This window comes from Ambystoma mexicanum, chromosome 5q (assembly GCF_040938575.1).
Source record: "Ambystoma mexicanum isolate Mex_15411 chromosome 5q, UKY_AmexF1_1, whole genome shotgun sequence".
Classification (NCBI taxonomy): Eukaryota; Metazoa; Chordata; class Amphibia; order Caudata; family Ambystomatidae; genus Ambystoma; species Ambystoma mexicanum.
Genome location: NC_090933.1, coordinates 1272221647 through 1272248788, shown reverse-complemented (window position 1 = coordinate 1272248788; position 27142 = coordinate 1272221647). Strand labels below are relative to the sequence as shown.

The window sequence follows — 27142 nt, the reverse complement described above, 5'->3', positions numbered from 1 at the left end:
CAAGACCGAATTCCTACTGCTGATCAACAACACTGACCACGCTGGTATCCAGACCTGGCTCTCTGCTGTGAACCTGGAGGGCTTCACAACCCAGCTGGCCACCTGCACAAAGTCCCTTGGGTTCGACATCGACAGGCACCTCTCCTTCAAAAGGTATACAGCAAGAAAGTGTCAAAAACACACAATAATGGAGGAGAGAAATTGACACTCTCCTCCGAACCACAGAAGCCGAATGTATTCGACCCTCCCACCCTGGTTGGCACAGGTGCCTGACTTAGTTACACAGGACACCACGTGGCAGACAATGGGGGGAAGAGGAGTTAGGGAGAGGTTGTGGATGGGGTGGGGAATGTTAGGTACAACGGAAAGAGGGTAAGGCAATCTCCTATGTTGGATAGGGAGAGGGGAAGCACCAGGGAAGACCCTCCCTATCTGATCCCTGCCTACTGTCTCCTACTTGAGCAGAAGTAGACTGTACATCAACACACCTTAATACGTGTGCACATGAACCATAAGCAGCAAAATGTAGCATAACAAACACATGTCATAGCAAGCGTAATGAACACAGGACAATGGGGAATCTCCCATATATGAAACACAACACACATGGCCCCTTGGGCAAGCTTGTAAGCAACATAAAACACATAGACTTCCCTTTTTCTGTAATCTCATTCATGAGAAAAGGAGACGCCAGCTGATTCACATAGAAACCAAACCAGGTAGTCCTAGTAACACGAGTTAGCAGCACTCGTTATAGTAATACTGCCGGCCATAAGTTAGCAGCACTCGTTATAGCAATACTGCCGGCCACGAGTTAGCAGCACTTGTTATAGCATTACTGCCGACATAACAGGTCTGTAGTTTCCTAATATCTCGTAAGACCCAGACTTTTGCCGTAGTATTATTATTACAGACATCCTACTCCCTCCAGGATACATATGGAATGACCGTAGGCCCTCCCCGCAATGTAGAGATCACTTATCTGAACTCTGAGAGCCCCGCGGGACTTCTCGGAGGGAAAGTAGCACGCCGATATCAGCAGCCGGCTGCTCGCCACTCCGGGGGATCGCGAGCGTCTGCAAGTTCCCAGTCGGCTTGTCCTTACTTCCGAAAGCGTTTCACTGTCCATTAGTTCCTGCCGCGCACTGCCGTACGACTCCCAGCACGAACCGCACCCATAAACAAAAGGCATACCTGATCCTAGTCCATGGCTCTTTTATGCTGCCAAATTCCTTGCAGCTGACAGAGCGCAGGTGATCTACAAACTCCCACAGGCTGCTGGGAACTGTAGTCTTCTCTCAGTACGCACCATCCACATTTTTGGAGACACAACTTGTTACTTTCCTGCGCCTCAAGCCATTATTCCTCACATTACCTCCTCTCCCAGGCCTCTTCCCAGGACCAGGTTTTTGCAGATGTCTTAGATGAAAAGTTTCACTAACCGGGGGGCATGCACTGCTTCCGCCGGCTCCCATGAGCAATCCTCTGGTCCATAGCCTACCCACTGAATCAAATACCATAGCTGTTGTTTTTTCTTCTTAGCATCCAAAATGCATTTTACCTCATACTCCATGTGTCCTTCTTTCATCATAGGCGGAGGTTGTTTAGTCTTCATTCCAGGATCTGCAGGTTTAAGCAGAGATACATGAAATACCGGATGTACCGGCAAAGTCTTTGGCAACCTCAACTTCACTGTAATATCCGATACACACTTAATAACATCATAGGGACCAATAAATCTGTGCATACAATTACGGGATCCCACCAATGATAAGTTTCTGGTGGATAACCAAACCCAATCCCCCATTTTGTAACGTGGGCTCTCTTGCCTGTGCTTATCTGCTTGTTTCTTATATGCTTTCCTGGCTTTTTCCAAATTTGTGCGTGCCCTCTGCCTGACTTCAAGAAGCAACTGTTTACGGTCTTGTAGTACTGGCATTCTTTCAATCACCGGTAGTTGCTCAGGTATCATGTTTTGTTCATATCCGTACAAACATTCATTAGGTGTCATCCCCAATGAACTGTGAAAGGTATTATTGTAAGTCAATTCCGCCAACCACAGTGCCTGCACCCAGGAGTCCCTGCCATCTCCCAAGTAACCTCTCAAATATTGTTCCAAAGTCTGATTCACCCTTTCAGTCTGTCCATCGGTCTGGGGGTGATAACTAGTGGACAACGCACAGTTGATGCCCAGCATCCGACAGAAAGCACGCCAAAATCTGGATGTAAATTGTGAGCCTCTATCTGAAACAATACACTTTGGGAAACCATGCAGTCTAACAACATGTTGTAAAAACAACTCTGCTAACTTGCTTGCCCCAGGAATACCAACGCATGGTCCAAAATGAGCCTGTTTGGACAAAAAATCCACTACCACCCAAATGGTGTCAAACTGGTTGTCAGGAGGCAGATCAGTAATAAAATCCATTGAAATATGAGTCCATACTCTTTCTGGTGTCGGCAATGGCTGTAAGTAACCTCTCTTTTTAACATGATCTGCCTTATTACTGTCATGATGCCTACCCCCGGAGCACCAGGCCAGGCCCAGCACCCCCGGAAGCAGGCATCATGCCCTCGGGTAAAAGCCCAGCGGCCCCTTATAGGGGCTCTTTGGACTCAGTCCTGGCGCCTTTGGCGCCAGGCTCATGTTGGACATCAGTCCTGGCGCCATAGGCGCCAGGCTCATAAAGGGAGGTGTTTTGTGCACTTACCTGATGCAGACCATGCTGCACGCTTCAGGCCTCCCTGAGACCTGAAAGGGACTATTTTTTCATAGGGACTATTTTTTCACTCGGGCATGGCCAGGGAAGGATACATACCTAGTTGGGGAAGGATACATACCTGGGACTTCTTTGGAGGCTATTTAAGCCACACCCAGACAGCAGCTCATGCTTCGTGTTGTTCTGCTTCCTGCAGCTTAACGCTCACCGTGTCTGCTCCTGCTCCTGGACTCCAGCCACGCCCGCCTCGAACCTGGAAGACCTGCAAGGAAGGAAGAGAAGAGAAAGGTGAAAACCAAGGACTATTTCAAACTTCTTACCTGCATCCGGAATCTTCTCGCCAGCATCCCTGAAGAAAGACTTTCATTTAAAAGCATCGCGTTGCTCGCTGCAGCGCCACGCTTCACTCACCTGTCCTCGAGACATCTCCCGGCTCCATCGCAGCTGTCAGCATCGGACGCCACATCTCTGCACCTAGGGGAGAGAGGAAGAAACAAAAGATGAGCAGAAGGAACACAGAAGGAAAGCCTGATTAACAGCCATAATACTTACCGGCTTTTCTTCCACATTTCGGGTCGGCGCCGCCCCGTTGGCAGGTACCGTACCCTGGCCCCTATAGGGAAAGGACAAGAGACATTTCTGGGGAATGATAAGGACATTTAGAGGGATCGCCCCCATCACTACTCACCTCGGCAGTTTAACCCCTCGACGCATCGCCTTCATTCTGCACCTGAAATAAAGGACAGATCACAGGTTAGAAAGACAACATAAAGGGGGCCTCACTTGAACTTTGAACTTTCATACTTACGGCGCATCGCTCAGGAAAGTCAAGTGGATTTTGCCAGCGCCATTCTGAAAACCAGTGAAGTAACTGGACGAACACGCGCCCCCTGCACCAGAAGCAGGATGGAGAGTTCATCCTTCCAAACCATAAGGTGAGCTTAAACCGGGGTTTGGAGGAAGTTAGAGAGGAACGAAAGGGGAAGGGAGAAAGGGGGGAACTAGCACACTATTCTGCAGACTGTTAATCCCCTTTCTCATCTGCAGAAGTATATTCCTACGGGCCAGGCAAGCACGATTTGGAGGTCCTGTCCAATCGGTGTTCCGGGTCCTGCGCATCACGCTAGAAGAGGCCACAGCAATCCAGACTAGACCAGCGCCCCCGTGGAAACCAGGTGAGCGTTACAGAACGCGAAGCCTTCCTACAAATTCCCACCCAGGCGCTATGGAAACTTCCGAAACTGACCAGTTGGCCTAATTACTGGGGGAATTACGGGCCGAAGTACACGCCGCTCATCAAGAGACTAGTGCCCTCAGGAGGGAAGTGATTGTAATAAAGGATAGAGCTGATGACCTGGCTAGACAGCTTTTGCAAGGTCAAGCTGGACAAACTCCTTTACCCGGTTCCGGGGGGAACCCCGCTCCTGTGGTTTCCAGTAACCCTGTGCAGATTAATCTACCTGGAAACATACCGCCGGCCCCACCTGAACGCTTTGCTGTGGACCCCAAACGATTCGCCGTATTCATGAATCAGTGTCGTTTGCACTTCCTATGCAGACCTGGGGCCTTCCCTAATGATCAGACCAAGGTAGCCTTTGTGTTGTCATATCTCAGCGGCTGTGCTGCCGATTGGTCAGTCCCACTGGTAACTCAAGATGACCCGATTCTTCGTGATTTTCAAGGATTTCAAACAAGCATGGAAAGGTTATTTGCTCAACACACCCAGGGACAGGCTCTGTATGACGAACTTCTATCTCTGCGACAGGGCAATCAAGACCTTCTATCCTACATTGCAACCTTCAATAGACTAATTGTGGAAACTGGTTGGCCAGAGGATAAAAGAATCACGTTATTCTATTGAGGTCTACGCGGAGAACTTAAAGATGTCCTGGCACAAGTTGTAAATCCGCCCCAAGAATGCACTGAATATATAGACTTAGTGGTCCAATTGGATCACAGGCTGCAAAACAGAAAAGCAGATTGGTCCAAGTTTGAAACCCGGGTGTTGGCCAAGACCCACGCTAACCCCAAGGAGGCTGATGCCTCGGAGCCTATGCAAATCGGAGGTGTTAAAGGACCCCTAACTCAAAAAGAACGGGAAAGAAGATGACAGATGCAATTATGCCTTTATTGTGGGTCCTCTGGACACTTTCTACGAGATTGCCCGCTTAAGCTGCCCAAGAAGGTGGTAGGAGCCACTGATAAAATCCATGGAAACTCTGTATCGGGAAACGACCACGCCCGGCAAGCGTAGGGGTCCGCTTGCCGAGCTTGAAAACGAACTCTCAGACCTCGCATTTCATTGTGCCAATGGTCCTCGTAGATCCGGAACAGCCTAAACGGTTGCTTGCTATAAAGGCATACATCGATAGCGGGTCTATAGGAAACTATGTGGATCGAGAATTGGTCTCTAGGATAAACCTCCCTCTGCGTCCTAAAACCAACAAAGATGTCATCACCACAGTAGATGGAACCGAAATTGCCTCTGGACCGGTATTACATTCCACAGCTGAGGTGACACTTGTAGGTCCGGATGGCCATCGGGAGGCAGTTGTGTTTGATGTAATCAAGGCTCCACAGTTTCAGCTTATTCTCGGAATCCCTTGGTTAGAGACACATAATCCTCGAATTGATTGGCGAGCGAAGAGAATAACCTTCCCGTATTGTGCACAAACCTGCTACCCAGAAAATCCAAAGATTAATCTAGCATCAGTAACCTCTGTCCCCGTGCAACTACCTCCAGAGTACCAAGACTTCCAGGACGTCTTCCAAAAGGAACAGGCCAACACGTTACCTCCCCACAGATCGTACGATTGCCAAATCGATCTGGTGCCCGGTGCACAACCCCCTTGTAGCAGGATTTATGCCCTTACTGAACCAGAGAATCTGCATTTGAGACAATATTTAGATCAATACCTCGCCAATGGTTTCATTCGCCCGTCAAAGTCCCCGGCATCCTCAGCTTTGTTCTTCGTGCCTAAAAAAGAAGGCGACCTTAGAACTTGTATCGATTACCGCGCATTGAACCAGATAACTGTTAAAAATCGTTACCCTCTGCCTCTGATCCCTGAACTCCTTGACCAGGTGAAGGACGCTTGCGTATACACCAAGTTAGATCCCCGGGGCGCTTATCATCTGGTACGAGTAAAAGAAGGTGACAAATGGAAAACGGCCTTCCGTACAAAATATGGACTATTCGAATACCAGGTGATGCCTTTCGGGTTGTGCAACGCGCCTGCAGCCTTCCAATTCTTCATGAACGATGTCCTTCGGGAACTCATCGATGTCTGTGTTGTCGTGTATAGCGATGACATTCTTGTGTACTCCTCTTCGGAATCTGATCACAGAAAGCATGTCAGGGCCGTCCTAGAGAAACTGCGCCAGCACAAACTGTTTGCCAAGCTGGAAAAATGTGTTTTCCATACCACCGAGGTTGAGTTTCTCGGATTCATCCTGACACGTAAAGGGGTCCGAATGGATTCACGGAAAGTGGATGCCATCCTCAAATGGCCATCACCTAGTTCGGTGAAAGGTGTCCAAAGCATGCTTGGTTTTGCCAACTTTTATCGCAGGTTTATCCCGGAGTTTTCACGTGTGGTGCAACCCATCACTGCACTCTTGCGAAAAAATAAATGTTTTGAATGGACCGAGGAAGCTGAACAGGCCTTTCAGGAGTTGAAAGCTAAGTTCACGTCCGCACCTATTTTGAAGCACCCACGTCCCGATCTCCCATATATAGTCGAAACCGATGCGTCCAGCTTAGCCATGGGAGCTGTCCTGTCTCAGAGAGACCCTGAAACCAACCAACTGCACCCCGTAGCATTTTGGTCCAGAAAGTTCTCGCCGCCGGAGATAAATTATGCGATCACCGATAAGGAACTATTAGCCATTAAGTCCGCCTTCAAGGCTTGGCGGCATTATCTCCTCGGCGCCCGGCATACCATCACCGTGATCACTGATCACCGAAATTTGCAATATTTAAAAACTGCCAAGGCTCAATCGTCTCGACAGCTCCGATGGGCTTTGTTCTTTGCTGAATTCGATTTTGTAATCACCTACCGCCCCGGCTATAAGAATGGTAAGGCGGACGCTCTATCCCGAATTGGAATGGACGAAATAGACTCAAACTCAGAACCTGTGCCGATAATTCCCGAACAAAGAATTTTGGGGATAACCACTTTACAAACCCTTGAAGACATTCAAGCACGAGTGAAACAATTCCTGGACTCTTCAGCCTTGCAGGATTGGATCAAAAGGGGATCTAACTTTTCAGTCAAGGATGGCTTACCTTACTTCCAAGGACGCTTATTTTTGCCAGAAAAGGAATTGCAAGAACTGGTTATTTCCCGTCATCATGATACCCTGATGGAAGGACATCCTGGCATTGCCAAAACAGAGGAAAAGGTTAAACGACAATTCTGGTGGCCTTCCTGGCAAAATGATATTAAATCTTTCGTGATGTCCTGTGGAGTTTGTGCCCAAAACAAAGGTCAAAAGACAAGACCCGCCGGTCTTCTTCAGCCCTTAGACATTCCACCACCACCTTGGCACACCCTGTCACTAGATTTTATCACGGACCTGCCCTCTTGTAATGGTTACAATACTATTCTGGTCGTGGTGGATTTATTTCCCAAAATGGCCCACTTTATTCCGTTGAAAGGATTACCTTCAGCCTTTGTTCTTGCCAAAGAATTCCTCGAAAATATCATCCGTTTGCATGGATTCCCGTCCATACTAGTCTCCGATCGGGGAAGCCAGTTTATTTCTCATTTTTGGAAAAAGTGTTGTCAACTGGCACAAATCGACGTAAGACTCTCGACCAGCCACCACCCACAGACCGATGGTCAGACGGAGAGAACGAACCAGACCCTTGAACAATATCTACGATGTATGCTGCACCAATCGGAGGGTAATTGGAAGGACATTTTATGGGTGGCAGAATATGCATACAATAACACGATACACTCTGGAACTGGTCAGAGCCCCTTTTATACCCTATATGGACATCACCCTCGTACTTCAGACTTGGACTCACCTCTGAGCCTTGAAATGCCCGCAGTGGACCATTTGCATTCTACCATTACTCAAGCCTTCAAGGATGCAACTGCACATTTGCAACATGCGAAAGGGAAATAAAAAAAGAATGCAGATCTGCATCGAAGAGAGGCGCCTCCATACCAAATAGGGGATCAAGTATGGTTGGCTACCAAACACCTACCACTCAAGGGGCCTCAAACTTTTAATCCAAGGTATTTAAGCCCTTACTCGATCAAAGCTATAATCAACCCAGTGGCAGTCAAGCTCGATCTACCAGCTAACATGCGGATTCACCCCGTTTTTCATGTGTCACTTTTGAAACCAGTGCACCCAGGAACCAGATTAACAAAGCCACCAGAACCGATTCAAATAGATGGGGAGCCTGAATTCGAGGTGAAGAACATTTTGGATTCTAAGATCTCAAAATCAAAACTTTTCTATCTAATTGATTGGAAAGGGTACGGGCCTCAGGAAAGGTCTTGGGAACCCAGTGATCACGTACATGCACCTCGGCTGGTAAAAAGGTTCCATCGGAATTTCCCAAACAAACCGAAACCTCCAGAAGGAACGACCTTGGGAGGGGCCTTGGGGGGGAGTGCTGTCATGATGCCTACCCCCGGAGCACCAGGCCAGGCCCAGCACCCCCGGAAGCAGGCATCATGCCCTCGGGTAAAAGCCCAGCGGCCCCTTATAGGGGCTCTTTGGACTCAGTCCTGGCGCCTTTGGCGCCAGGCTCATGTTGGGCATCATTCCTGGCGCCATAGGTGCCAGGCTCATAAAGGGAGGTGTTTTGTGCACTTACCTGATGCAGACCATGCTGCACGCTTCAGGCCTCCCTGAGACCTGAAAGGGACTATTTTTTCATAGGGACTATTTTTTCACTCGGGCGTGGCCAGGGAAGGATACATACCTAGTTGGGGAAGGATACATACCTGGGACTTCTTTGGAGGCTATTTAAGCCACACCCAGACAGCAGCTCATGCTTCGCGTTGTTCTGCTTCCTGCAGCTTAACGCTCACCGTGTCTGCTCCTGCTCCTGGACTCCAGCCACGCCCGCCTCGAACCTGGAAGACCTGCAAGGAAGGAAGAAAAGAGAAAGGTGAAAACCAAGGACTATTTCAAACTTCTTACCTGCATCCGGAATCTTCTCGCCAGCATCCCTGAAGAAAGACTTCCATTTAAAAGCATTGCGTTGCTCGCTGCAGCGCCACGCTTCACTCACCTGTCCTCGAGACATCTCCCGGCTCCATCGCGGCTGTCAGCATCGGATGCCACATCTCTGCACCTAGGGGAGAGAGGAAGAAACAAAAGGTGAGCAGAAGGAACACAGAAGGAAAGCCTGATTAACAGCCATAATACTTACCAGCTTTTCTTCCACATTTCGGGTCGGCGCCGCCCCGTTGGCAGGTACCGTACCCCGGCCCCTATGGGGAAAGGACAAGAGACATTTCTGGGGAATGATAAGGACATTTAGAGGGATCGCCCCCATTACTACTCAACTCGGCAGTTTAACCCCTCGACGCATCGCCTTCATTCTGCACTTGAAATAAAGGACAGATCACAGGTTAGAAAGACAACATAAAGGGGGCCTCACTTGAACTTTGAACTTTCATACTTACGGCGCATCGCTCAGGAAAGTCAAGTGGATTTTGCCAGCGCCATTCTGAAAACCAGTGAAGTAACTGGACGAACACGCGCCCCCTGCACCAGAAGCAGGATGGAGAGTTCATCCTTCCAAACCATAAGGTGAGCTTAATGGTGTTTGGAGGAAGTTAGAGAGGAACGAAGGGGGAAGGGGGAAAGGGGGGAGCTAGCACACTATTCTGCAGACTGTTAATCCCCTTTCTCATCTGCAGAAGGATATTCCTACGGGCCAGGAAAGCACGATTTGGAGGTCCTGTCCAATCGGTGTTCCGGGTCCTGCGCATCACGCTAGAAGAGGCCACAGCAATCCAGACTAGACCAGCGCCCCCGTGGGAAGCAGGTGAGCGTTACAATTACGTACACAATTTTCACATTGTAACACATACTTCTCCACATCTTGTCTCAATGTAAGCCACCAAAAATATTTCTCCAACATACTTTGCATCTTTCTCTGACCTGCATGTCCTGCCAGTGGAGAATTATGGCACCAAAATAAAGCCTTCTCCTACAACCTGCGTGTGGGCAGGTACAAATAACCTTGGTGGTAAGGCAACCCTTCCCGCACAGTCCGTGCCGGATGACTGTCTCTCCATTGTTGCAATTGCCGGGAGGGAAATACTTTCTTTATTTGGTCAGTTAATTGTTTAGTAACTGCCCCAACAACTTTTTCCGGGGGAATTTTGGTCTTTACTTCTCCTACTGTATTGTCTATATTTTGTTGCCGGGATAATGCATCTGCTTTTCCGTTCCTACTCCCGAGTCTGAATGTCACGACAAAATCAAATTCATTAAAATACTGGGACCATCGCAGCTGTCTTTGACTCAAGATCTGAGCGGTCTTGAAGTATTGTAAGTTTTTATGATTCGTTACCACCACCACCTGACGCCTAACCCCCAGTAGATAATGTTTCCATTCTAAGAATGCTGACCGAATGGCCAACAATTCCTTGTCAGTTACTGAATAATTCTGCTCACACCCTGTTAATTTCCTTGAGAAAAAAGCCACTGGATGTCATACCCCTTCCTCATCCTTCTGTGATAATATGGCTCCTATGGCAACATTACTGGCATCAGTTTCCACCTGAAAAGGTTTTTCTGTGTTTGGATGTTTTAACATGGGGACCATAGTAAAGGCCACTTTCAATTCTTTAAACGCCCTCTCTGCCTCCGAACTCCACACAAAATTCACAGTCTTCTTAAGCAATTGTGTGATGGGCGTGACTATTTTAGAAAAATTACTGATAAAGCACTGATAGAAATTGGCGAATCCTAAAAAGGATTGGATGTCTTTGATGCACTGTGGAGATGGTCAGTCTGTTACTGCCTGCACCTTCTTGGGATCCATTACCACACCTGTGGGAGTCAGGATAAACCCTAAAAACCCCACTTGTTTTACATGGAATGCACACTTTTCCAATTTTACACATAATTGGTATTCTTGTAAATGGTGCAACACTGCCCGTACATGTTTTACATGCTGTTCTGGAGAATCTGAATATATCAAAATATCATCAATATAGACGATAACGAAAATGTCAATAAAATCTCGCAACACTTCTTGCATAAAGAACTGAAAAGCTGTGGGGGCATTACATAAACCAAACGGCATCACCAGGTACTCAAACAATCCAAACTTAGTCCGGAAAGCTGTTTTCCACTCATCCCCCTCTTTCACTCTGATCAAATGATAGGCCCCTCTTAAATCAAACTTGGTGTAAATCTGAGCAGACCGCACCTGATCCAACAGGACCGAAATCAATGGCAAGGGAAACCTATTTTTTTACAGTAACCCTATTTAATGCGTGATAATCAATGCACGTTCATAAAGTGCCTTCTTTCTTAGGGACAAAGAATAACGGCGGGGAGACTGGGGACGTAGAGTGTCGAATGAACCCTTTGGCCAGCATCTCGTCTGAGATATTTATTTTCTGTTTCTGTGAGAGCATAGATCCTACTGCAAGGCAATTTTTCTCCCTCCTCCAGTTCAATGACACAATCATAGGGACGATGAGGAGGCAACCTTTCTGCTCCTCCTTTATCAAACACCTTTGCAAACTCCCTATATTGGTCAGGGATGCCTGATCCAACTGCTCCGACCACTTCATCAGTGAGTTTTCTTTGAACCAACCAGGATGTGGGTCCTACTGCTGATAACATGTGCTCCTGACAATTCTGTTCCTCAAACCACACCATTTGCTTCTCCCAGTCAATCCGTGGATTATGCTTTACTAACCAGGGCATTCCCAAGATTAAACCAAACTGAGGCGATGTGAGTAAATCAAACGTAATCTCTTCTCTATGACCTGACGTACACACCATCTCCAATTTCTCTGTTTGCTGCCGAATGAGTCCTGACACCAACGGCGATCTATCCACTGACTGCACTCCTTCCACCCTTTCCTTCTCCTGTAATGGCAACCCTAACTGTGCAGCCAAGGAAATGTCTACAAAATTGCCCGTCGCTCCGGAATCAACCATTGCCAATAGCTCCTGCTTCGACAAAGCAAAACACAACGTTATCAATATATACAAGTGAGAGGTTTTATTTCCAACCGTGTTTGCTACCCATCTGGGGAACCTTAACTCACTCGGGCCTGTCACCGGTGTTCCCCCTACGGCCGGCCCATCTCTTTTCCCGTTTCCTTCTTGCTCTTTTCACTTCCCACCCCTCTCTGATGAGTATTCGGATATGTACGTATGAAATGACCTGCCTGCCCACAGTACAAACACAAATTGTTAGATTTACACTGCTCCTTCTCTGCCGCTGACAGAGGTCTCCTAATGCTACCAATCTGCATGGGTTCCACCTCACTCCCTCTTCCTTCTCTACTCCTATCCAATCTCACAAAGGGTACCGTTTCCAGTCTTTTCTTGTCCCCCTTCCGTTCATTCATTCTGTGATCCAATCTTAATGCTAAGTCTATCATGGCCATACATGTCCCAGGTTGCGGTTCTACTTGAGCAATGGCATCCTTAAGTTTTTCTCTCAAACCTTGATAAAATAATACCCTTTGCTTAGCTACTGGCCATTCTGTCTCAATCACCAACCTATTAAATTGAGTTACATAAGTCACTAGATCCCTGCTACCTTGTTTCAACCCCAACAATTTCTTATCTTGTGCCAAAGACACCCCGACGAACAAACAACCTACCAAATTCTGCCAAAAACCCATCCGAATTATATAACAGAGGGTCATCCTTTTGAAACAGTGGCATTGCCCAAGCCGCTGCATCCCCTGTTAAATATGATATCACAAACGCAGTTCTGGCCTGTATGGTTTCAAAGGCTGTTGGTTTACATAGAAAATGCAGTCTACATTGGGTAAGGAACATCATATACTTGTGAGGGTCCCCTGAAAAATGCTCAGGGGCTGCCAAAGGTACACTGCTGGGAGGTTGCACAATTACGGTCGCATTTTGACTTGTAGACGCTTCTCTTGCCCTTGGAGTTGACCCACTGGGCCCCTCCAGGGGTGTTTGCTGAGCCACCAAACTCTGTACTTGTGCTTTCAATTGATCCGACTCTTGGCGGGCATGTGCTAACACTACCTGAATATCTTGTAGGGCCTTTAGCACATCGGCCAAAGGCGGAGGAGTCGACTCCATTTGGCTTGGGTGGTTGTAAGTATCCCAATATGGGGGTGGCTTATTATGTCAAAAATACACAATAATGGAGGAGAGAAATCGACACTCTCCCCCGAACTACAGAAGCCGAATGTATTCGATCCTCCCACCGTGGTTGGCACAGGTGCCTGACTTAGTTACACAGGACACCACGTGGCAGCCAATGAGGGGAAGAGGAGTTAGGGAGAGGTTGTGGATGGGGTGGGGGAAGTTAGGTACAACGGAAAGAGGGTAAGGGATTCTCCTTTGTTGGATAGGGAGAGGGGAAGCACCAGGGAAAAAACCCTCCCTATCTGATCCCTGCCTACTGTCTCCTACTTGAGTAGAAGTAGACTGTACATCAACACACCTTAATACGTGTGCACATGAAACATAAGCAGCACGATGTAGCATAACAAACACATGTCATAGCAAGTGGAATGAACACAGGACAATGGGGAATCTCCCATATATGAAACACAATACACATGGCCCCTTGGGCAAGCTTGTAAGCAACATAAAACACATCAGCTTCCCTTTTTCTGTAGTCTCATTCATGAAAAAAGGAGACACCAGCTGATTCACAAAGAAACCAAACCAGGTAGTCCTAGTAACATGAGTTAGCAGCACTCGTTATAGTAATACTGCCGACCACGAGTTAGCAGCACTCGTTATAGCATTACTGCCGACATAACAGGTCTGTAGTTTAGTAATATCTCGTAAGACCCAGACTTTTGCCGTAGTATTATTATTACAGACATCCTACTCCCTCCAGGATACATATGGAATGACCGTAGGCTGTCCCCGCAATGTAGAGATCACTTATCTGAACTCCGAGAGCCCAGCGGGACTTCTCTGAGTGAAAGTAGCACGCCGATATCAGCAGCCGGGCCGCTCGCCACTCTGGGGAACGCGAGCGTCTGCAAGTTCCCAGTCAGCTTGTCCTTACATCCGACAGCGCTTCGCTGTCCATTAGTTCCTGCTGTGCACTGCCGTACAACTCCCAGCACCAACCAAACCCATAAACAATAAGCCACACCTGATCCCAGTACGTGGCTCTTTTATGCTGCCCGAATTCCTTGCAGCTGACAGAGCGCACGTGACCACTCACCCCTATCTGGACTACAAACTCCCACAGGCTGCTAGGAACTGTAGTCTTCTCTCAGTACGCACCATCCACATTTCGGGAGACACAACTTGTTACTTTCCTGCGCATCCAGCCTTTATTCCTCACAGAAAGACACAAACAGTATCAACTGTCTCTCCTGCAGTAAATCAAGCCCTTCATCCAGGAAAACAACTTGAGATCTGCCGTTCAATATTTGGTCCTCTCCCACGTGGATGGTGTCAATGCCCTTTTGGAAGGCCTTCCGGTGCACCATGAGATGTGTCCTGCATGCTGTAGCACGTCTCATCCAAGGACTCTGCAAATTCAACCACATCACCCCGACCCTCATCAAAATGCACTGGCTCCCGATGCAAGCCTGTATCATCTTCAAATCCTGCTGCATCATCTACAAGACTATCATTCTGAAGTCCTCGAGCTACTTCACTGAGAAACACAGCATCTCTGGGGGCCTACGAGGAGACAAGTACTTATGGTTTTGGGTGAACCACTGTATTAACAAATATGTGGCGAATTCCTATTCTAAAATGATGGCTAGAAGCCTAACATAACTGTAAGGTGTGGATGAGCAAGCCTCCCAATGGAAGAGGGTGGGCACTAGTGGTGTGGGCCAGATGATGAGGCCAATATGAAGATTTCAGGATAACCCAGTGAAGAACCTTTGGAGTTCCCCAGTGGGACAGGAAAGGGAACACAACCTCAGATATCAGGTCCCCAACATCATCAGAACAGACCTCAACAACTGTGATTTTATGCAGCAAAAACAGCCAAAGACAATTGAAAACACAGTTGGGATTGTCATTCCAGACAGGCCGCACAACCTGAGGACAGACACCTTAGGTTAAGACAGCACAAAACATTTGAAGACACAGGCACATATGCTCGCTCTGTTCTACTTGCACAATAAAGTTCCAAACATCACAAAAAGTCACAGACCTACCTGGACACTACCAGCATCATAAAACTGTGCACACATTGCATAAAGATGCCAGCACTGCATGACATATTAAAATACAGCATAGGATGCGATATATAGCGAAGCAGCACCTTCAGACATTCTTTGTGCCAATGTGCTATCACTCTAAATGTACTGTCTCTTTACCACCAACCAATGTGAATTAAGCGCCAGCCCTGATATTTAAAGAAAAACCTGGGAGAGGAACTCCGAAACATGCAGTGTGCCACTCACAGTTTTCTTTTAAATATCACGGCTGGCGCTCAGTCTGACTGAGCACAGGCCTGATATTTTAAAAAAAGAAATGCGTGTGTCGCGTCAACATGTGCGGTGCAGCATGAAACTCATAGGCTTGGTAGGCAACCATGCAGCAATGCCACATGGTTGGCAATGGTCACTGTAAGTCCATTGCAGAGACTGCTGCGATGGATAGGTTGTGTGTCAGCAGCTTCATGCATGTGATTTACAGTGACCATTTCTGGTATGGTATGGTATTGTTTATTTATATAGCACCTACATACAGGCAAGTGTTTCAAAGCACTCAACGAGGAAGGAAACATGGGGAAAAACAACAGTCGCTCAGTGCCCTTGAAATTCTGAGACGATAATAGCCTGCAAAGGCAGAGTAAGTGTGTATAACACATTTAATAAGTTGGGACACAGCAAATAGGCCTGACGGCGATTCTGCAGTTTTACCAGTGCAATTAGGGGTGAAGACAAGGAAGAACAGACAGACAATTTTCAGGCACGGTGCATTCAGATAGTGCAAGTGCACAGACAGTGACAGGGAGGGGGAGGTCCAAGTGCACCCGGTCGGTGGAGACTGGGGTAAGTTCAGAGAGAGCCACTCTCTTGGGTAAATTCTCAAGTGCAGTGAAGGTGGGTGGGGTGTAGGGACCTGAGGCAAGTGCGAGAGGGGACTGGCGGGGGTGCCTGGGACTGGTGAGACTCTGAGGTACACCAGGCGGTCAGTCAGCAGAGCAGTTAGGGGGAAGAGGGAGAGAGGGAAAGAGTAGGTAGAAGATTAGCAGGGCAGAAGGAGAGAGAAGGACGAGAAGAATAGATAGGTTCTGGCATGGATAGGTTTTGGCAGCAGCTTCATGCATTGGATTTACACTGACCATTACTTGCATAGATTGGTGGGGCTGCAGCCTCAACAAAATCGTATAAAGTGCTCCTATGAATAGGGTGACCAGACGTCCTGGTTTTGCCAGGACAGACCGGGGGAATCACCCTTCGTCCCGGGGTCCCGGGAGTTTTTTCATTTTAGAAACCCTGCCCCATGGATGGGTGGCTATGTTCCCCGTTTTTGCCGGGACCTGATTTCAAAATCCCGAAATTGGGTCTTGGCGTGACTTTTCCTGTGTGAATGGGGCGTGAAATGCTTTTCACGCCCCCATTTCCTCCCACTTCCCCTCCCTGGTGCTCTCCTCCAATGAGAGGAGTGTGCCTGTGAGCACACCCCCTCCCTGCCCCCCACAACAGGCCAGCAACATAGAAGTAGGACTACAGTTTTATTTGTATACACGTTTGTCCTACTTCTATGTCTAGGGCCCATCCTGGTTTAAAAGAAAATCTGGTCACCCTACCTATGTAATGTACTGTTGGTGAGATGACATTTACTGTATTATATTGTGTGTTACCCTAGAGTATACGTGCAAATTGTATGTTTTTTTACCTCATTTTTGCCACACAATTGAGGTACACAATGCACAATGCATAAATGTCCCCACCTAATTTTTCTCGGTCACTTCTGATAATTTGAGGAAATATGTAGGCCCTGCCACTCAGAGTAATCACCAGGCATGACTGCCCATGAATTATTAAATGTACTGAATATTTTTCCTGTTTTCATAGAGATACAATTGGGAATTGTATAACTTTTTATCGCATTTCTCTCAAAAATCGTGCTGCAAAATGAATCATTTCAGTGCATTATTTTACAAATGTTCTCCACTTAATTATTTTGGGCTCTCTTTCTATGTCAGTCGCTTGAGGAAATATTTAGGTCCCTTCACTCAAAATATTCACCAGGCATGACTGCCCATGAATCATGAAATACACTGGATATTTTTCATCTTTCCCTAGAGAAACAATTATAAATTGTGTGGATTTTCATTCAATTTTCTTCAAAATTGTGCTGTAAAATTCATTATTTGAGCACAATATTTTAAAAAACGTTCTGGGGTGAGAACACGCTTAAAACTCCCGCGCTCACCTTAATTCTTTTGGAATACCTTGCTAAGTTCACGCATGAATAGTTTAGAATCTTGGTGCCCCTTTAGGAGCTATTCGCCCCCACCCACTCCCCAGCAGCAAAAGCTGCCTCTGCCACTGGTTCACCCCCTGCTCTATGTACCCCATTCCACTGCTCCTTGAGGCTAGATCAGCGCTTTATACAATCACTTTTTTTTTATTAAATAAATCGAAACTCCAGTAGAATTGTCACTTTCACTAATCACAGTGTATGCTAAGGGTCTGTATCCCTGTAAAAGCCATTCATTTCTCATGATTCTAACAGCTGCCAAAAGAAAATGGTTGAAAAAAGTTCAAAGTCCAGCAAAGGCTCAGTTGGAGGGGTCAAACGTCAGCTCGGATTTGTTAGCCTTAGGAGAGAACTCCCAGGAATCAATATTTGCACATTTGTGACAGAGAACGCCCTTTTCATTGAGAAATTGTAGAAGGAATTCTGACCTTACACCCTACCACACCTCAAAAACGCACAAGTGGACGGGCGTGGAGGAGATTGGCTGCAGAATACTTGCATAGCAGGGGGGAATGGGAGAGTGAAGGGATTGGTGCGGATGCCATAAATACAGGTGAGAAAGCCCACTGCTTACGGAGACCACTTACAAGGCCCAGGTAAGTCAGGAACTGTTTGGTACTCTTGGGATGGTAGCGTGAGTCTTAAGGGCACCGTTGGGTGGATCGGGGTACCTACTGCATGTTTCTGAGGTTTGAGGCAGGACTGCGGGAAGAGGGCACAGAGCTCATGTTTCTTTCCAGGAGTTCATGCTGTGGCTAGTGCACATCAGTCATTTCCAAAGGTTCCATTGGTAAGGCAGGTAGAGAGACGCTCATCTCCAGTCATCAGAGAGGGCCCTGCTATGCTGAAGGTGAAGCACTCTGTCTTTCATTGCATGAGTTTCCAGTTATGCTCAAGATCTAGAGTCCCTTCTCTCATTCCCGAGGCACTGGTGGTGCAGAAAGTAGAGTGACCCATCTCTCATTGTCACTGAATCCCACTATGCTGGAAGTAGAGTGTCCCCTCTCCCATTCCACGAAGCTCTGGTTGTCCTGAAGGTACAGAGTCCCTTCTTCCATCCTCTGTGAGTCTGGCTGTGCTGAAGGCAGAGAGCCCCTCTCCCATTCGATAAGGCTCTGGTCATCCTGAAGGTACAGAGTCTCTTCTCTCATTCTCTGGGAGTCTAGCTGTGCTGAAGGTAGAAAGTCCCCTCTCCAATTCCCTGAGGCTCCGTGCATCCTGAACGTACAGAATCTCTATTCTCATTCTCTTGGAGTCTGGCTACTCTGAAGGTAGAGAGTGCCCTCTCCTGTTCCCTGAGGCGCTGGTCATTCTGAAGGTACAGAGTCCTTGCTCTCATCCTCTGGGAGTCTAGCTGTGCTGGAGGTAGCGTCCCCTCTCCCATTCCCTGAGGCTATGGTCATCCTGAAGGTACGGAGTCCCTTCTCTCATCCTAAGGGAGTCTTGCTATCCTGAAGGTAGAGAATCCCCTCTCCCATTCCTTGAGGCTCTGGGGATTGTGAATGTACAGAGTCTCTTCTCTCAATGTCTTTGAGTCTGGCCATCCTGACGGTAGAGTCCCCTCTTGCATTCCCTGAGGGTTTGATCATCCTGAAGGTACACAGACTCTTCTCTCAATCTCTGAGAGTCTGGCTACCCTGAAAGTAGAGAGTCCCCTGGCATATTCCTTGAGGCTCCGGTCATCCGGAAGGTACAGAGTCCCTTCTCTCATTCTCTAGAAGTATGGCTATCCTGGAGGTAGAGAGTACCCTCTCCTATTCCCTTAGGCACTGGTCATTCTAAATGTATAGAGTCCTTGCTCTCATCCTCTGGGAGTCTAGCTATGGAGAAGGTAGAGAGTCCCCTCACACATTCCATGAGGCTCTGGACATCCCGAAGGTACAGAGATTCTTCTCTCAATCTCTAAGAGTCTGGCTGTGCTGGAGTTAGAGAGTCTCCTCTCCAATTCCCTGAAGCTCTGGTCATCCTGAAGGTACGCAGTCCCTTCTCTCATTCTCTGGGAGTCTGGCTATCCTGAAGGCAGAGAGCTTCATCTCTCATTCCCAGAGGCTCTGGTCATCCTGACGGTGTGCAGTCCGTTCTCTCATTCTCTGGGAGTCTGGCCATCCTGAAGGTAGGGAGTGTCCTCCTCTCACATCCCCTGAGGGTCTGGTCATCCTGAAAGTAGGGAGTCCATTCTCTCATCCTCTGGGAGTCTGGCTGTGCTGAAGGTAAAGAGTTCACTCTCCCATTCCCTCAGGCTCTTGTTTTGCAGTAATCATGTTTATTTTATTGTCTCATCTGTTCCATTTCCAAGCTCTGCTTCCGTATCACCCATTTTGTATTTTGTCTTCTTCATTTTTACTTTCTAAATTCTTTTTTGTAACCAAGACCACCAAATTTCCCACTCCTCCAATATAAACAAGCAGGGCTCAGTTATCACAGTCAAGTTCCTTTATTTTATAGTACCGGGTTCTCTCACTGTACACCTCCATGTGTGCTGGCCTCTTCACTGTTGCAAAGTTTAGATATGTCGGGTGGGGTAGCCCTTCCTTTTCGGTTCCGGCTGCTTTGCGCTGCAATGCCTTGCCAACATGTCTTCGCCTTATCACTAACCATCTGGAGTTTTAGGCAGAGTACAGAGACCTTTTAGTTCCCTCATTAACTCCCGCGTTTTCTCTGTTTCAGGTTTAAGTAGCGCTGAGAATATATCAGCCTTTTTAAGGCGCTGGGCTGCTGCGCTATGTACGCTCTTTTACCATACCATCCCACAGGAGAGGGCTGTTGAAGAGCTCGTGATGTTGCCCTTCTGTAATACATTTTTACAGCTGTTTCGTACTTTGGAAATCCGATTAGGCGAGATTGACATCACATTTTACTTGTAATTGAAATTTAACTAAAAAAAAATAGTCTCCACTACATTTTGACACGGACTGCGGATGGGACAGAGTAGTCCTGTCTACCGTACGATATAAAAATATTGAACTCACTAAGCAGTTAGGTGACCAAAAAGAGGAACGAGGCTGGACGCCAGTACTCAAATCCAGCAGTGCACTGATCACACTTCCTATATTAACACTTTATGTGCGTTTTGCATTTAAGATCACGTATGCGCATGCGCACACACATTCCCATACGCACAGACGTCCAAATGCAGAGGCCAAATATAACACTTACCTGTGTTGCATCCCCCCATCACTTACATCCAGCAAGGCAGGCCCCTCGCTCAGCCCACCCTTCCCCCCATCACTTACATCCAGCAAGGCAGGCCCCTGCTCAGTCCACCCTTCCCTCCATCACTTACATCCAGCAAGGCAGGCCCCTCGCTCAGCCCACCCTTCCCCCCATCACTTACATCCAGCAAGGCAGGCCCCTCGCTCAGCCCACCCTTCCCCCCATCACTTACATCCAGCAAGGCAGGCCCCTGCTCAGTCCACCCTTCCCCCCATCACTTACATCCAGCAAGGCAGGCCCCTCGCTCAGCCCACCCTTCCCTCCATCGCTTACATCCAGCAAGGCAGGCCCCTGCTCAGTCCACTCTTCCCTCCATCGCTTACATCCAGCAAGGCAGGCCCCTCGCTCAGCCCACCCTTCCCCCCATCGCTTACATCCAGCAAGGCAGGTCCCTCGCTCAGCCCACCCTTCCCCCCATCACTTACATCCAGCAAGGCAGGCCCCTCGCTCAGCCCACCCTTCCCCCCATCACTTACATCCAGCAAGGCAGGCCCCTGCTCAGTCCACCCTTCCCTCCATCACTTACATCCAGCAAGGCAGGCCCCTCGCTCAGCCCACCCTTCCCCCCATCACTTACATCCAGCAAGGCAGGCCCCTCGCTCAGCCCACCCTTCCCCCCATCACTTACATCCAGCAAGGCAGGCCCCTGCTCAGTCCACCCTTCCCCCCATCGCTTACATCCAGCAAGGCAGGCCCCTCGCTCAGCCCACCCTTCCCTCCATCGCTTACATCCAGCAAGGCAGGCCCCTGCTCAGTCCACTCTTCCCTCCATCGCTTACATCCAGCAAGGCAGGCCCCTCGCTCAGCCCACCCTTCCCCCCATCGCTTACATCCAGCAAGGCAGGTCCCTCGCTCAGCCCACCCTTCCCCCCATCACTTACATCCAGCAAGGCAGGCCCCTGCTCAGTCCACCCTTCCCCCCATCACTTACATCCAGCAAGGCAAGCCCCTGCTCAGCCCACCCTTCCCTCCATCACTTACATCCAGCAAGGCAGGCCCCTGCTCAGCCCACCCTTCCCCCATCACTTACATCCAGCAAGGCAGGCCCCTGCTCAGCCCACCCTTCCCTCCATCACTTACATCCAGCAAGGCAGGCCCCTGCTCAGTCCACTCTTCCCTCCATCACTTACATCCAGCAAGGCAGGCCCCTGCTCAGCCCACCCTTCCCCCATCACTTACATCCAGCAAGGCAGGCCCCTGCTCAGCCCACCCTTCCCCCATCACTTACATCCAGCAAGGCAGGCCCCTGCTCAGTCCACCCTTCCCCCCATCACTTACATCCAGCAAGGCAGGCCCCTGCTCAGCCCACCCTTCCCCCATCACTTACATCCAGCAAGGCAGGCCCCTGCTCAGCCCACCCTTCCCTCCATCACTTACATCCAGCAAGGCAGGCCCCTCGCTCAGCCCACCCTTCCCTCCATCACTTACATCCAGCAAGGCAGGCCCCTCGCTCAGCCCACCCTTCCCCCATCACTTACATCCAGCAAGGCAGGCCCCTCGCTCAGCCCATCCTTCCCCCCATCACTTACATCCAGCAAGGCAGGCCCCTCGCTCAGTCCACCCTTCCCCCCATCACTTACATCCAGCAAGGTAGGCCCCTCGCTCAGCCCACCCTTCCCCCCATCACTTACATCCAGCAAGGCAGGCCCCTGCTCAGTCCACCCTTCCCTCCATCACTTACATCCAGCAAGGCAGGCCCCTCGCTCAGCCCACCCTTCCCTCCATCATTTACATCCAGCAAGGCAGGCCCCTGCTCAGTCCACCCTTCCCTCCATCACTTACATCCAGCAAGGCAGGCCCCTCGCTCAGCCCACCCTTCCCCCCATCACTTACATCCAGCAAGGCAGGCCCCTGCTCAGTCCACCCTTCCCCCCATCACTTACATCCAGCCTCCATCACTTACATCCAGCAAGGCAGGCCCCTCGCTCAGCCCACCCTTCCCCCCCATCACTTACACCCAGCAAGGCAGGTCCCTCGCTCACCCCACCCTTCCCCCCATCACTTACATCCAGCAAGGCAGGCCCCTGCTCAGCCCACCCTTCCCTCCATCACTTACATCCAGCAAGGCAGGCCCCTCGCTCAGCCCACCCTTCCCCCCATCACTTACATCCAGCAAGGCAGGCCCCTGCTCAGCCCACCCTTCCCTCCATCACTTATATCTAGCAAGGCAGGCCCATGCTCAGTCCACCCTTCCCCCCATCACTTACATCCAGCAAGGCAGGCCCATGCTCAGTCCACCCTTCCCTCCATCACTTACATCCAGCAAGGCAGGCCCCTCGCTCAGCCCACCCTTCCCCCCCATCACTTACATCCAGCAAGGCAAGCCCCTCGCTCAGCCCACCCTCCCCCCCATCACTTACATCCAGCAAGGCAGGCCCCTGCTCAGCCCACCCTTCCCTCCATCACTTACATCCAGCAAGGCAGGCCCCTGCTCAGTCCACCCTTCCCTCCATCACTTACATCCAGCAAGGCAGGGCCCTCGCTCAGCCCACCCTTCCCCCCATCACTTACATCCAGCAAGGCAGGTCCCTCGCTCAGCCCACCCTTCCCCCCATCACTTACATCCAGCAAGGCAGGCCCATGCTCAGTCCACCCTTCCCTCCATCACTTACATCCAGCAAGGCAGGGCCCTCGCTCAGCCCACCCTTCCCCCCATCACTTACATCCAGCAAGGCAGGTCCCTCGCTCAGCCCACCCTTCCCCCCATCACTTACATCCAGCAAGGCAGGGCCCTCGCTCAGCCCACCCTTCCCTCCATCACTTACATCCAGCAAGGCAGGCCCCTGCTCAGTCCACCCTTCCCTCCATCACTTACATCCAGCAAGGCAGGGCCCTCGCTCAGCCCACCCTTCCCTCCATCACTTACATCCAGCAAGGCAGGCCCCTGCTCAGTCCACCCTTCCCTCCATCACTTACATCCAGCAAGGCAGGGCCCTCGCTCAGCCCACCCTTCCCCCCATCAATTACATCCAGCAAGGCAGGTCCCTCGCTCAGCCCACCCTTCCCCCCATCACTTACATCCAGCAAGGCAGGCCCCTGCTCAGTCCACCCGTCCCCCATCACTTACATCCAGCAAGGCAGGCCCCTCGCTCAGCCCACCCTTCCCCCCATCACTTACATCCAGCAAGGCAGGCCCCTGCTCAGCCCACCCTTCCCCCATCACTTACATCCCCCCATCACTTACATCCAGCAAGGCAGGCCCCTGCTCAGTCCACCCTTCCCCCATCACTTACATCCAGCAAGGCAGGCCCCTCGCTCAGCCCACCCTTCCCCCATCACTTACATCCAGCAAGGCAGGCCCATTGCTCAGCCCACCCTTCCCCCCATCACTTACATCCAGCAAGGCAGGCCCCTCGCTCAGTCCACCCTTCCCCCCCATCACTTACATCCAGCAAGGCAGGCCCCTGCTCAGCCCACCCTTCCCCCCATCACTTAAATCCAGTAAGGCAGGCCCCTCGCTCAGCCCACCCTTCCCCCATCACTTACATCCAGCAAGGCAGGCCCATCGCTCAGCCCACCCTTCCCCCCATCACTTACATCCAGCAAGGCAGGCCCCTGCTCAGCCCACCCTTCCCCCATCACTTACATCCAGCAAGGCAGGCCCCTGCTCAGTCCACCCTTCCCCCCATCACTTACATCCAGCAAGGAAGGCCCCTGCTCAGCCCACCCTTCCCCCCATCACTTACATCCAGCAAGGAAGGCCCCTGCTCAGTCCACCCTTCCCCCATCACTTACATCCAGCAAGGCAGGCCCCTCGCTCAGCCCACCATTCCCCCATCACTTACATCCAGCAAGGCAGGCCCATCGCTCAGCCCATCCTTCCCCCCATCACTTACATCCAGCAAGGCCGGCCCCTGCTCAGCCCACCCTTCCCTCCATCACTTACATCCAGCAAGGCAGGCCCCTGCTCAGTCCACCCTTCCCTCCATTACTTACATCCAGCAAGGCAGGCCCCTGCTCAGTCCACCCTTCCCCCCATCACTTACATCCAGCAAGGAAGGCCCCTGCTTAGTCCACCCTTCCCCTCATCACTTACATCCAGCAAGGTTCCCCTCACTGCTGCAGCCCAGGCCCCTGCTCAGCCCACCCTTCCCCCATCACTTACATCCAGCAAGGAAGGCCCCTGCTCAGTCCACCCTTCCCCTCATCACTTACATCCAGCAAGGAAGGCCCCTGCTCAGTCCACCCTTCCCCTCATCACTTACATCCAGCAAGGTTCCCCTCACTGCTGCAGCCCAGGCCCCTGCTCAGTCCACCCTTCCCCCATCACTTACATCCAGCAAGGAAGGCCCCTGTTCAGTCCACCCTTCCCTCCATTACTTACATCCAGCAAGGAAGGCCCCTGCTCAGTCCACCCTTCCCCCATCATTTACATCCAGCAAGGTAGGCCCCTGCTCAGTCCACCCTTCCCCCCATCACTTACATCCAGCAAGGCAGGCCCCTGCTCAGTCCACCCTTCCCTCCATCACTTACATCCAGCAAGGCAGGCCCCTCGCTCAGCCCACCCTTCCCCCCCATCACTTACATCCAGCAAGGCAGGCCCCTCGCTCAGCCCACCCTTCCCCCATCATTTACATCCAGCAAGGCAGGCCCCTGCTCAGTCCACCCTTCCCTCCATCACTTACATCCAGCAAGGCAGGCCCATGCTCAGTCCACCCTTCCCTCACATCTCAGGATGCTTTCAGGTCCTGTTTTCCTGGACAGGAGGGGGGTTTGGGGGGTAGAGGGGGCACAGCGAAGATGCACTAGCAGAGGGGGGGGAGAGGAAGGGACAGAGGCTGGCGGTGGCACGCTCACTCTAAAGCTGTACCCAAGCTCGTCTCCATTTTTTTTAAATCACCCCCTCTGTAAAAATATTACAACACCCTGATGCGTGAAACTTCCTAACCTGCACAAGACATCCAGGCATCTGTGTATTGCTCACCTTGTCTTCACGTCACAGAATTGTTTCACACAAGCATCTTCTGAATAAAACGTGCAAGTGTGCATGCATTATTACCTCACTGTCTTCATGTCAACTGAGACACACCGCAGACCAGCTAGAAAGAAATCAGGTTTATGTGGTGCGGCATTTAATGTGGCCTATACACAGAATGAGGGGCTTTAGATTGCTAATGGCTCCTCCTTCCCAGGGACTTGTCAGGGAATGGGGCAGTGGCTTGTCTAGGGAGGAGCCTGGGGGGGCACGTACGCCCCCTGGAATCTGATTGGGCACCCCATTATCCTAAACTCTGATCATTATGAGTATATGTGCTCATACTTCATGCCACTCCTGAATAAGTCAGTGCCCCTCTGGGGTAGCCCCAGTCAAAAGAATCTGGACACGCCACAGGAAAGGGGCCATTATTAGCATTCTCCTTTTCACACTGGTGTCTGCCACAGCCCAGTAATAAAAGATAAGACTTAAAAGAAATATGCAAAACAAAAACAACCCTTTATCAGGATTCCACAGAGGCAACCCTCAGTGATTTACACTTCAGACAACCCTTTATCAGGATTCCACGGAGGCAACCCTCAGTGTTTTACACTTTAGACAACCCTTTATCAGGATTCCACGGAGGCAACCGTCAGTGTTTTACACTTCAGACAACCCTTTATCAGGATTCCACGTAGGCAACCCTCAGTGTTTTACACTTCAGACAACCCATTATCAGGATTCCACGTAGGCAACCCTCAGTGCTTTACACTTCAGACAACCCATTATCAGGATTCCACAGAGGCAACCCTCAGTGTTTTACACTTCAGAGGCAACCCTCAGTGTTTTACACTTCAGACAACCCTTTATCAGGATTCCACGTAGGCAACCCTCAGTGTTTTACACTTCAGACAACCCTTTATCAGGATTCCACAGAGGCAACCCTCAGGATTCCACAGAGGCAACCCTCACTGTTTTACACTTTAGACAACCCTTTATCAGGATTCCACGGAGGCAACCCTCAGTGTTTTACACTTTAGACAACCCTTTATCAGGATTCCACGGAGGCAACCCTCAGTGTTTTACACTTCAAACAAACCTTTTCCTCGATTTCAGGAAAGGGGATGCGGACCACACAGTGCCACCACCAGGACAAAGAGACAGTGAACTAGAGCAACAGAGAGTGAGACTGTGAGACAGCACTAGGATAGGGACACAAGGAGCTAGAGTGAGAGAGACAGAGAGAGTGTCTGAGAGCTAGAGAGAGGGACACAAAGAGAAAGAGTGAGACAGAGAGAGTGTATGAGAGAGCTAGAGAGAGGGACACAAAGGGAAAGAGAGCGAGACAGAGAGTGTCTGACAGAGCTAGAGAGAAGGACACAAAGGGAAAGAGAGCGAGACAGAGAGAGTGTCTGAGAGAGCTAGAGAGAGGGACACAAAGGGAAAGAGAGCGAGACAGAGAGTGTGTCTGACAGAGCTAGAGAGAGGGACACAAAGGGAAAGAGAGCGAGACAGAGAGTGTCTGGCAGAGCTAGAAAGAGGGACACAAAGGGAATGAGAGCGAAACAGAGAGAGTGTCTGAGAGAGCTAGAGAGAGGGACACAAAGGGAAAGAGAGCGAGACAGAGAGAGTGTCTGACAGAGCTAGAGAGAGGGACACAAAC

The 27142-nt window shown here is 50.1% G+C and overlaps 1 protein-coding gene across 1 annotated transcript in view; it reads right to left on the bottom strand.

Moving 5' to 3' along the window:
• The window catches only part of LOC138498021 (latent-transforming growth factor beta-binding protein 4-like), a 743452-nt gene that overhangs the window by 701416 nt on the left and 14894 nt on the right, over positions 1-27142 (bottom strand). Inside the window, exon 2 of the mRNA XM_069621814.1 lies at positions 1562-1623. Coding sequence (XP_069477915.1) covers positions 1562-1615 — 54 coding nt within the window. The 5' untranslated portion in view covers positions 1616-1623. The remainder of the gene's footprint in view (positions 1-1561; positions 1624-27142) is intronic.